Source organism: Passer domesticus, chromosome 9 (assembly GCF_036417665.1).
Source record: "Passer domesticus isolate bPasDom1 chromosome 9, bPasDom1.hap1, whole genome shotgun sequence".
In the NCBI taxonomy this organism is placed as follows: domain Eukaryota; kingdom Metazoa; phylum Chordata; class Aves; order Passeriformes; family Passeridae; genus Passer; species Passer domesticus.
In genome coordinates, this window is record NC_087482.1 from 42,413,044 (window position 1) to 42,425,903 (window position 12,860).

Here is a 12,860-nt window from a genome sequence, read left to right on the forward strand (position 1 = left end):
TTTTCCCCTCCATTTAAGTGAACAGAGCTGAATGTAAATTTATTGTATGATTTAGAAACTAAGAACAACCCTAAGGCTGCTTTCAAGATCCCAAATCATTCAACCTGGGCTGACTCAAGCTATAAAGGTGAATGTTCAAATTTATTATGGGGCAAGGCAAGGAGAAGGCAGGATTATTCAGAAATACCAGCATCATGGTTGATGCCATGGCATGCCTGAGCCAAGCCAACTCCAAAAAGTCTGCTTTAACCACAGCAGCCAGAGCTCAGGCAAGTCTGTTGAACTGTCCCACGGCTTACAGACAAACCCAGTTTAAAAAGTAAAATAATAAATTTAAGCCAAAAAATAAAAGAGAGACTAAAAACACTAGGTTATAATCACTTTCAAAAGTATTGTGCATTTAAGTAGTGCTTTCAGTGTATCAATGTCTTAAAAAAATAAAATAAATTGGGATTTCAGCAAAGCAGTAACTTCTTGCAGAGAGCAGGACTGAATAAAGGCGTAGGAGGATCTAATTGTCAATAACACCATTAGAATTAAATGGAGTTAATCCCAATTTGCCTCAGTGTGGAGGAAGGAACAGAAGCACCGAGGCAGTGACACGAAGGCTGTGGAGAGCAGCCGTGTCCCCTCTCCCTGGCAGCCACAGCCAAGGGCACTCAGAGCTCCCCAGCCTGCGGGTCAGAGCTGCTCTGTGCCAGCTCATGGCCAGGCTGGGACCAGGAAGGTCCAATCAACACATCTGGGAAAGGAAAAGCTGCTCTCACACACCCTTAGCTACGAAGCCAGCACCAGGAATCAATAAAGACTCCTCCTGTGAAGGATTCCGAGCCCAGATGAGCACGACCAGCAGCTCTGAGTCTGCCAGACTGGCTACAGCTGTGCAAACTGCACGTGAACTCCAAGCCCTCTGCACCCTGCCAGTCAGAGCAGCCCAGGATTGCAGCACCACCCTTCTCAAAAATACCTTCACAAGCCCACCCTGCCCGTCAGAATCTTTCTGTGCTTATTATTCTCTGAGCCTGGGAGCTCCTTCTCTGTCTCCCCCCACGTGACAATTCTGTGTGAGTGTGCACCCTTGCCCTGGCTCTGCCAGCCAAACCCCTGACCTACCTTGTGCAAGGGGTTGCAAAGGCAGAGTAGGCTGCCCGGGCTGGATGGTCAGCAGCCCCTGACGCTGCAGAGACAGGAGGTGCTGCTGCTGCAACTGCTGCATCTGTAAGAGCTGCTGCTGAAAGGCCAACTGCTGCGTGGCCACTTGCTGCTGCTGGGGCTGGAAAAAAAAAAAAAAACCAACAAAAAATTAGAATGCACACTTGTTAATACAAGAGAAAAGCAGAGGATTCACAGGGCTTCTTGTCTCAACTTGCTTCAATTTCTGATGGCAGTAACTCAGCATCAAGGCTAAGCCATCAAGCCCACCACCCCTGGCAAAGACCCCAAGGTATGGTTAGATGCTGGAGCTAACACAGGGCTGCAGATTCCCATCTGCAGTGGTTAACCTTCACCCAACCTAAATCCGTGCTGCCATTCCAACTACAAATGTATACAGCATTTCTTGGTCCATGTGTTCATGTTTTACCCCAGACATGGCTGTGTTCCAGTGGTGGGTAAAGCAAATGCTGATGAAAATCCTGGGTAATTCTTTGAGGCAAAGAACATGAGAATAACACCCCATGATCACATCACACTTAGATGTAACAAGAAACCCTGCACTGTGCTCTGTTTGCTCATTCAAGGGTTGTCTCAACTATTAAGGCAATTCGACTGGTTTAATTTATGGTATTTTATACTCACTCTCTTCTTCATCCATCAAGCCTCACAATACTTTCTGTTACACTGGAATTATTCTGTGCTGTATTTAAGGCTGCTACTTCTGCACTTTGAAAATTTTAATTATTCTCACTAGAAAGAAGATGGAGTTGCTTTACTCCACAGGGATGTGAACCTTGAACCTTCGAGGTGTAAAAGAACATGTTGCTTTTCTCACTACTATACCCAGAGAAGCTTTTAACTACTCTGTTTATCACTTCTGACATAAATAAATGAGAAAAAATCAGACCTTTGAAGAAGAAAAACTTCATCTAATATTGTTAATTAGCCATGACAAACGATGAAATAACATTGTAAATCTTTCATAGAAACAGCCACTAGATTTTAATTACACACATTCATAATTTAGCAAACAACATCTTACTTGAATGTGAGTGTTTAATATGTACAGTACTCGAGGCTTCAGAGTCCTTAATTTTGTTCAGTTAAGGAAGCCTCTAGGTTTTGCTTCCATGCTCATCTTGTATTTTATTTGCTTTGTTCTTTAAAATCCATGAAAGGCTTTGCATTTTGATAAATATCTTTTTATTTATTGTACAATGACAGGAGGAAAACTTTTGTTGTGTAAAACATCAATACATCATGCCAGTGTTTAGCAGTTCCTTGTGCTAGCCAAAAAAAATTAATGTAGATTTCCTTAGTAATTATCTGAGTGATAGAAAGATAATACAGTGCAGTAGTACAATAAATAGAAGGAAATTATCTAATATCCCTAATCTGCTAGGAATCATATCAAGGTGGAGGTCTTATACACATTATGGCTAACAATTATGGAAAGAAAATTAACTCTTAGCAAACTGCACACTTTCACAAACAAACCCCAGCCGGATCCCGAGCTCTCTGTCACCTTTCCTTGACTCCAAGCCAGAGGATCACTGGCCCCATTCCCTACTGGTGTTACACAGGGAAGGGAAAAACTCCCACCAGAGCTGCTGGAGCACAACTGACAGACACCAACTGTGGGTTTGACCCCCACAGTTCCCGTACCACCCTGCCCCATCAATCCTAATACTGCAACTGACTTAATACCCACAACTCTCACAGTCAGCCATTCTATTCATCTTATTTATAAACACAATTTATCTTACTTCCAAAGAAAACCTTGGACTTCAGGAACACATCTAAACAAATAGGTGTTTGGATATTCTGAAACTCGGAGAGTTTACATTTCTTTGCAACAGCTTGCTCTGACACATCCATTTGTTGCAACTATTTGCAACAGCACCATATGCATGCAGGCCCCAGCAACAGTTGTATTGAGCTAAAGTAACGTTTGCCTCCATAAATATTAATTTTAAAATATACACACTTAATGTATTTATATTAATATATTTATATTATTAGTACTAGTAGTAAGCTGTGTTTTACCTATTTGCCATAAGAGTGCAAAGTTAGCACACGGGGTTTTTTTTTAAAAAACCCTTTATCCCAAATGAATGATGCCCTTTTGGTTGTCTTCTCAGCTATCCTAAGAAAAGCTCTTGAACACACTCTACTTTGAAAAGCCAGGATATAAAAGTATACAAGGCCCATTGTCCAAGAAAGAATTTAAAAGCAAGACACGTTGCCAAACTGCGCTCCCCACCCAGTTACCAAACACAGGATACACGGCAGTTTGTTTACTTCTCACAATTGAATGCATACAAAAAAGGTCTCGGTGCAGTCCTGTTGTCAGGTCAGTAGTCAGTGTTAAAATGCTGAAATATCCTGATAAAACTTGCATTTTTGATCCCCTCCCTAAAGCTTCTGTCAAAGGTCTGTTTTCCTTTCTTAGGTTACTCCCTACTGCCTAACATAAACTGTCACAGTGCCGGAGGACAAACGGCCCTGCTCGGGAAACAGCGCGCTCCGTCCAGCGCCGCGGCTGCGCCAGACCTCAGCACCCCCTGGCTCTGGGGAGCCCCCAATTTCCCAGGGAAGAGCAGCAACAGGGCTGAGATCCCCCCCAGCACCTCTGCCCCTCGCTGTCGGGCACTGCTCACCCTCTGCTACCCCATGCAGCCCTCGAGTAAAACCCCCAGGAACCTCGCCGGGGTCTGTCTCTTGCTCTGCTTGGGGTCGGGTCCCGTTCACCAGCAGGGTTGGGGAGGTTTGTTGTGCTTTTCTTTTTTCATGACAGCACAATGGGACGAGGCACTCACAAAATGACTTGGGGGATGCCATACATGAATACGCTTGTTCCATCTGTCAAGGTACAAGCTCAGCCCTCGTTAGCACGGCAGCCACCGGCCCCCACCACGGCACTGCCCGTCAGTTTTCAGTGCCAGAGGGAGGGGGAAGAAATAAAATAATATAAGGCCACCTTTTCCATGCTAATTTAGCAAGAATAACCTCCTTAAGCTGGGCTGAACAAACCTGTGGGGTGAAATGTATTGTTGAAATGGATCTCCACTAAAACCATCAGCAAAAATACTCCCCCCCCCCAAAACCCCTCAAATAAGCTGGAGAGAGTTAGGTCCTTGTTCTCTTTCCAGCTATCGTGTTAAAATGCTCTTCTTGAAACAGGAAGGAGTCCTTTCTTATTGTTGCTTTCGCTAGTGTAATATCAGAAGTGTGACCACAGTAAATCAGTGTGTTAGATATTGAAATGCCATCACATTGTCTAACTTCCCTTCTTGTCTTTTTTAACACAAAGTATTTTTTTTCTTTAAGCTCCAAGCCCTCATCTTTGTGTCTGAGATGCTCTCCTGTCTGACAACAGCAATTTAGAAGAGTTAACTTTTATCGTTCATTCTGCTGTGTAACTTTCCCCTTCAAATTTCTTTATCTGCCCTCTGAGCTCATCTGAACTTTCATGTTCTCCCAGCATGTAGGCTTGCATTCAAAACTATGTCTAATAGACCAAATAAGAGGTTAATAAGAAGTGGCAACAGAAAGAAAAAATACAATCCCTGGTAACTGATAAGAATGACAGTGGCAGCCCTTTATTGTTTGTCTTCAAATATAGAGTTAAAGATCTTTAAAAAACTAAATTTTGACGCCTTTGAAAAGAAAGAAGCACAAAATAACAACAGGGGGTTATTGCCTGCCAGCCACAGGGGAGAAGCTCCATAATTCTTATTCTCCCTTTTGAAGGCTGTTAGAAATCTGATTCAAAAAAGCAACAGCAGAAGGAGAAAGCCTCTTGAGGCTATCGCCATTTCCTGTGATCATGCATAATGCGTTTCAAAAGTGGGTTTTTACCAATTCTGTTGATCAATTGCACCTCCTTCATATTCCCTCTTTTTTCTGCTGTGTTTACATCTGATGTGACTCAATGACAAGCGCTGTCTGAGACTGTGAAACAGACCTGTCATGTTGATTTATGGGCGCATCAAACCACGACTTGTCCAAACTGAAGCTCGCAGTTCATTAATTAGAGAGTTGTGACTTTGAAGTCAGCTTTCAGACTGTGGTTTTTAACATTTGGCTTAATTTATATGCTCTTGAATGTGGATCTCTAAGGAAAAAACTGAAATTCCCTTCTTGTCTTTGAACTTCTTTTGACCGCACAATAATCATTTCTTTGTCCAGAGTGATGCCTGCATCCCAGAGTCATTAACGCGCATTGAACTGCCACTGATGAGTAAGCCCTACTGAATTAGAAAAACAGCCAGCAAAACAAAGCTGAGAGCATTCTGCACAGTGATATCTCACAATTACATGCCTTCCCTCCCTGTGCCATTTCCATTTTAATTACTGTTAGTCCTTTAGATTTACATTTTAGACACTTTTTAATCTGTTCCCTTTTTATTATAGTGGCGCCCGTAAGCGCGCTATGGTTAAGGTTGTGTCAGCGTTTCCATTATAAACCCCCCTGTTTTCAGGGGTTTATAACTCAGCTGGAAAAATTCACTCTGGGTTGAAACTTGGCACAGGTGGCACGATTTGCCAAAATTTCAAGGGGAATGGGGAGAAGAAATTAGTGCATGCTTTGAGCAACACCCCGTGTCAGGTGACACAAGCACAGCCACTGCCACCGGACATCACCCAGTGCCTTGCGCCAAGAGGCAGCTTTCTAGGATCTACCTAAGCCAGCACTGATGTCAGATTAAACAGGAAAGTCTCAAACTCCTCCAGACTTATCAGGTGGGCTCAGCACCCTAAAGTAAATGTAATTGCAGGAAAATTACATCTTAGCACACCAAAAACAATTAAGTTTTGGATGTGACAGGTATTTTTAAAGGGAAGTGTATCTAAAGGACAGGCAGAAGCTACCCTGGTCTGTCCCCTCCAGTTATGGACCATGGGAGCATCAGAGCAAGGTCTCCTGCCACCTCTTCCCCGTGTCACCACTGACGCTGATCCAGTGTGGTCCCTCCTGCTCAGCCCGTGCTGTGAGGAATGTGCAACCAGAACCTCCCTGGCTGGAAAGTGCAAGCCCAAACTCAACAGCTCTCGGCATTCTGCCGTGTTTAGAGAGGACAGCAGCGATCTGGGCCTGCTGCCTTGCCCCCTCCCCTCTCCACCATAACTAACTCCCCAAAGCACTCTCCCAAGATACAAGTCTAGATGCCTGCTCCAGGACTCATACCAAAAAGCAAGGCCTGGTCCTCTGCTATAAAATATGTGGCAGCGAGCAAATGGAAAGCACAGGAAAACACAGGCGAAAACAGGACAATAACTCTAAATCTGAAAGCTGAGGCCCGATAGAGTCAGTTCAGTTGTGCAATCATTTATAAGATGAATGACAGTTTAATAGCCACTAGACAGTCCCCAGGGATCTGTGGTTTGAAAGTAAAATGGGTATTGTCTGTACCTCTTTAGGCTGTTTTCCAGCATGTTGTTGCTGTAAAAGTTGAAGCTGCAACTGTTCCTGTTGTTTCTTATAAAACTCTTGAAGCTGCTGCTACAAAGAAAAGGAAAGATGGTAAGTAACAAAGTGGAGAGCCAATTCAGTGTCCCTTTTGGTGTAACACACAAACTGTGATTTGAAAAATAGCATCCTTTTATCTGTAATGGTCTGACCTTTAGTTTGAAACTCAACAATAAATTCAGTGCACACTGACTATTCTTGGCATTATCGTTTGAAAAGTAATCTCCAAAATGAACTGATGAAAAACATACCATTTTCTACACAAACTAATTAAAATAAGGCAAGGAATGACCTTTGATTGTAACAACAAAGCCAAAATGCCCTTGCTGAGAGAGCCTGGCGGATCTCTGTTGTGAAACACACATGCTTTCTAAATGATAGGGTTTGACTGTATTAAGTGTTGTTCAATACATGCATAGACATCCTGGGAAACACTCTCCTCCTCCCGCTGCCCAGATGTGCTCTGCGCAGGCAGCGCTGCGGCCCCGGGCAGGACGGAGCCTGGGAGCCAGGAGGAGCAGGCAGGGCTGGGCTGAGGGGATGCTGACAGCCACCCGGGCTCCCTGAGAGCCTGCTGTGCCAAACCCTGTGCTAACAGAGCCTCGGGGCTTGCTGGTGGCCAGCTTCCAGCTGAGAAAGGACCACGGGCTGCAAGAAGCACTGACACACAGCCCAGCATATGCTGGCTGAAATCAAACAGGCTTGCAAACCTCTCCACTTCTGGTTCCACTGGCCTTTACGGTTCCAGATGGAAATAACGAGGTCTAAATTGGGAAGTACGGCCCTTCTACCTTGTTTATTCCAATTAGTCAGGGCACACCAAGCCTTCTGAAGGATGCAGGCAAAAGCAACGGGGACATCTGCCGAAGTCCTGACACTTAAATATGCATCTGTATTATTTAGCTGATCTTGGAAACACTCCTAGCACTGCTCTCTGGATTTGTTTCCAGTAGCTATTTCTAGAATTAAAAACAAAAGAGCAGTCAGTTCAGCTCACAGCATGGCTGCCCCAAGGTTCAGACCTGAGATGTGGGCAGCTTTTTTCCCCAAGGGTGCTCCAGGAGGTGAAGCCTCCAGCATCCATAGGGGCCACCTGAGCAGCTGTTAAGGAAACAATTACCTGTTGAAGCATGAGTGCCTGCTGCTGTTGGAGCAGGACTTGGAGTTGCTGGGGAGTTAGCACTTGTTGCTGGAGGATCTGCTGCATTTGCTGGGGAGTGATCACTTGAGGTGTCATCATAGCCACCGACACTGGAACCTGAAGGCCAAGAGGAGACAAAGAGGGTCAGAGCACATTCCCATGCCAGGGGAGCCCATTTCTGGCAAAAAGGGGGCTGAAGGTGAGAATCCTCACAGCCCACCCTGGCTGGCACACAGGTACTGACCACACCTTCCTGGTGACTAAATTCCCCTTTTGCAAAACACTATTGGATGGATATTCCTTAAAGCAAGTAATATGGTAAAGATATATTTATTTTTACAAGAAATTGTCAGCTGGGTCCTTTCCCTCCCAGAAAGCCCTTGCCTTCTGTAGAGAAATCCAAGAGCCAAATATCCCGCGCTGATGGGATCTAGACCCTATTACGACAGGGTTTTCAGAAAATTGAAGGAAGGCTCAGTGATGTGAATAACAGCACTAGACTCCTATGCAATTTTTACAGAAAGGCCCTACCACGATGTCTTTACCATTCCACATTCACCCAGCATACAGATGTCTTCAATTCTTTCATATTATGTGAGATACCATTAAAAGCCGCTTTCCATGACATTTCAGTGACAAACAGCTACAGTGATGAACTTGATAGCATTTCATATTTGCAACTGTTAACACGTTTCTGCACGGGCATCTTTGCAAGGAACCTGTACACTGTATCTGAAAGGATGATGTCTTGTTCAGATAAAACACTGACATTAAAATGACAGGCTGTCTTGGCCAAGGTTACACAAATTGTATTCAAGCGGATACCTAATGACAATGCTATGAATTCTGCAAGCTTTCTAGAATGTAATTTAGCTATTCAAAATAATCACTGCACTTGTGTTTAATTTGCAGACTACATGAGAACCATTTTGTCAGTCCCAGTAATGCAAGAAGACTATTTCCCTAGAAACCCACCCCTCTACCCTCCACCTCAAAAAAGGAAAAGAAAAAGAGGGGAAAAAACAATAGAGGGAAAGACAAAACCCATATGAGTTTTAACAGTAATATTGAAGCACCTTACTTTTCTATAGTTTTAAATCAAACACATGACAGCACAAAACTAAAAGCAGTAAAGGATATACTTTGCTAAAAAGGATCTCCTGTCATCTCATGTATTACAATAAAAGCTAATAATATGTTTAGCACTTTTTCCGTGCACCACTTTTTAAAAAAATCAGCAGACAATAGCTGATCAGAAGATAAAGGAGTTTAAAAAAAAAACCCTCCAGTGTAGTAGTAAGCAAGAGAGAAATGCAGTATTAATTTTATGTAACATAATGTCTTAATATGCAGTTTATCTTGACTTTTTCACATGATTTGTCCTGTCATTTGCATAGCAAGCTCTCATTCCTAATTTCACAGTCATTATGCACTGATGTCCTGATTTCTCAGCATCACTAATCTTGATGAACTAAAAATGGTTCCTGAAGGTCAGACGCATGTACAGTGCACATCTCCCCGTGTTGTTGTGTACACGTCGTGTGCCAGGGCCAGACACTGCCTCCAAAACATTTGCCTGAGCAGAGCCCAGCAACATCCCATGACACCCCATTAATGCCAACACAGCGAGGTCCTCTGAGCACTCCCTGTGCCACAGCACATTCCCACATCACTGATGGGGTCCAAGCTGGTGAGAACGCTGGCAAAAGGAGATTTAATTACAAAATTAAATCTGGGACAAACACCAGAACCACCAAAAGCAGTGGTCAATTTCCCATCCATGGCGCTGTGTCCCCATACCTATGGGAAAGCCACCACCTCGCCAGGCAGGACCAGCTCTGAGGACACTGAGTCATCAGGATGGGCAATCCCATTAATTCAGAATATCTTAATCCGCAGTCTTTTACAAACTTTTCTGGGAGTAGAAAATTATTTAATTAAATCCTGCCGTCACTATCTTCGCCCCAAAGCGTGACTCACCTTCATTATTCTCATCCCCAGAGAAGTTTACTTTACCCTGGGGTTTGTACTACCTCTTATTGAAGCTGGACCAAGCAAACAGGAGAGGAAGCATGCTTAAGTATGTTTTCTGTGCCCTTCTTGGAAGATAGACAAGACAAATACTCTTCAGTCAGATTTATGACGACAAGCAGGGATACAGACAGGAATAGGGTGGGGTGCTGTAAACCCTACACGTTGGTGATTAATCCAAAGGGCTGCATTCTGCCGTCAGCTGGGCAGGGACAACTCCCATTCACTTCCATGGCCTCTCTGCACGTTTATCTTGGGACAGATCTGGCGATTAGGCCCTATCTTTGAAAACTGGCCATGTACCTTCCAGTAACAAATCTCTCAGCTGCACACTCCTTGCTAGAACAGAAGCACTTAAGCAGAAAGAAAAAAAATAATCATGTATGTACTGCACAGTCACAGAGTACAAGTACACAGAGTACGAGTTTGTGTTGGTCCCTTCGACTTCATTTTACCATCTGAAACCACATTTTCACACCACACCTGCGCTTCTAAAGAAGGTGCTGCCTTCCATTTATAAACACAGCTAACAGCCACATTTAGCCACGGCCTGTACTTTAGTTTATCACCAAAGCAACTTACGGAAACCTTGCACAAACAATCTAAATGAAGCAGAAACTATTGTGTTAAAAATTACAACACGCATCCCGGACGAGTGTGGGCACACACATACGGTCTGAGGGACTTTAAATAGTTAAGAATGATGGCCTATATATCCACTCTCTTAACTCCCAACGTCCAACTTTTCCATGTAGCTAGTCCCTGGTAATACTAGGAATCAAAGGGCATGCAGCACCAGCAATAGGCTATTATAGCCCACACTTTATTACCCATTACTACCGAGGTCATTAGCGGTAAGAGTGATTGTACCGGTCTTAACCTATTGATCATTGTAACTACTATCATTTAATCCCGTGTTGAATGTCTGGAAAGCTGCTAAAGGCACACAAGAGAGAGTGCTTTAGTGATGAGAAATATAGCCAAAGCTTGGAAATTACACTTTGATTCATAAAATCTAGCCAGTGGTTTAAATCAATAGTATTTAAAACAGTCATGTAAGTTCTTAACTACAGCTCTCTAATATTTATGGGTCCCTTTTTGAGTGTACTCAGTCAAAACTAAACTTTATTTTAGATACTGTGCAATATACTTTACATTATGTTAGATAAAAAATATTTATTTCTGATATTTTGCCTGATAGTAAGTAAAACCTAAACCAAGAGCAATAAATTCATTTTAGATTTCTATCTCTCAGATGTCAACTTAAATGTGTTGCCAAAAAAAATTACAAACCAACTTTAAAAATGACTTAACTGTTTAAGTACATGAAAATGAGCATGTTTTATGAGTTAACAATGAATCACAGAAGGCAGTCTATGAAGAACTAAAATAATTCTGTCTTACTGCCTTCAGGGAGTTGAAGTTCAAATTAAACTACTGGCAGATATATTTAAAGAATGCTAAGTTAGCATGCAGAGAAGAAATCAATCTTTTATTTTTTCTTTCAAGTTGTTTATTTCTATTTTGCACTTGAAACATGATTGTTGTTATTGATATGATTAATGAACTACTTTTGGTATTGTTGACTGATAACAATAGGGTGTGGTAGATACCCAGCTGCATGTAAACCTGGCAGCAAAGGTAAAAATACAGCTGCAATTTGGCTCTGGGAGCTGTGCTAGTATGGACCTGCTGACATGCTAATACCATCAACGGCAAAAAATGTCTTTAATACAATTGTCTTCGCTCACTGTTTCTGTTTCTCCCAGGGTTTTGCCTCTGCTCCTCTGCATCCCCCAAAGCCCTCCCGGCCCCACAGTCCCCTCTGAGACCCTCCCATTTCAAGCCCTAAAAATGCCCTATTTTGGCAAGACCGACCAAGGAAAACTTCCACAAACTTGGGCCAAGCTCCCCTTTAACTTCCCCACGGAATTACAGCAGGGATGCATTTGTCACTCCTCCACACAACCCAGACAAGGGTCACGGGGATGAAAATGATTTAGCCCTATTTAATCATCTCCATTCCCTCATTTTTGGTGATATTAATATAATTAAATACTAGCTAAATAATTTCAAGTAGTTTAATCTTGTATGAAGGAAAAAAAAAGGAAAAAAGAAGAATGCCATTTTCACACCCCGTGCCTCCGATGCTGGATACGGCTGGAGTCCTGTTAACTGTCAGCAGGCATGCATGGAAGATGGGGAGGATTTCCTTAATTCATGAAGAATAACTCTGCCAGAAAATCCTTTTCTCCTGCAATCTATGATATTCGAACTTGATTTCAGTCAGCCCTTATAGCAGGCACCTTGGATTTCCAAACAGCGATTCTTCGGTTAAAGATTTTGTGATAAAAGTTAAACGGAGCAAAACAGCTGAACACAGAAAAGAACAAGTCGCTGAGGAACAGTTAAAAATACTGAACTACAGTAAAAATAGCTACGGCCAGGCGAAACCAAACAATGAACTTGAGCTGTCCTACTGGCAAGATATTAAATGCAGTATATTTAAAATATAAAAAAAAATTAGGCGAAACAATGCAAAACAGGAGAAGATAAAGCACTGACACCCTGGCAAGCAGAGAGCCACAAGCCAGAGCAGAGCCCAGCAAAATAAGAAGTGCTGAAGGCAGGCAGGACTTGCTTCCATCCTAAGACTAAAACATTTCCAACACATTTCATCCTCCAAAATCCCAACACAGAACACCACTGTCAGAATTATTCACGCAGGAACTGCAGTGCTGGTTCATCATGCGAAATAGAATCTCACTTTTAGACTTAGTTCTTTTGCCATAATACAGCACAGCACATTAAGACAGGTAATGTTTATTATATTAATGTAAAATCAGCTAAGTAGTCTGTCATTAGCATAACTGTGCTCTCTGTAACAATACAACTCCCTACTGTAAGAGGGGAAAAAACCTCCTTAAAATTAAATTAATTACCATTTTATTATTATAATTTTGTTTATCGTATTTTATCAGGAGTGAAGATCTCCTTCTGACCCACAGAAAGCAAAACGATGGGCTATGCTGACATTCCCTGGCATGTCAGGGTGTCTGC

The 12,860-nt window shown here is 42.8% G+C and overlaps 1 protein-coding gene across 27 annotated transcripts in view; it reads right to left on the reverse strand.

The window, feature by feature from the left end:
- Nucleotides 1–12,860, reverse strand: part of FOXP1 (forkhead box P1) — a 377,944-nt gene that overhangs the window by 67,618 nt on the left and 297,466 nt on the right. For 25 of the 27 annotated variants that reach the window (XM_064433035.1, XM_064433036.1, XM_064433037.1 and 22 more), the window contains 3 exons: nucleotides 7,749–7,886; nucleotides 6,572–6,661; nucleotides 1,114–1,273 (listed from right to left, as the gene is read on the reverse strand). In XM_064433035.1, coding sequence (XP_064289105.1) covers nucleotides 1,114–1,273; nucleotides 6,572–6,661; nucleotides 7,749–7,886 — 388 coding nt within the window. The remainder of the gene's footprint in view (nucleotides 1–1,113; nucleotides 1,274–6,571; nucleotides 6,662–7,748; nucleotides 7,887–12,860) is intronic. The other 2 variants (XM_064433062.1, XM_064433049.1) reach the window with 1 other exon arrangement.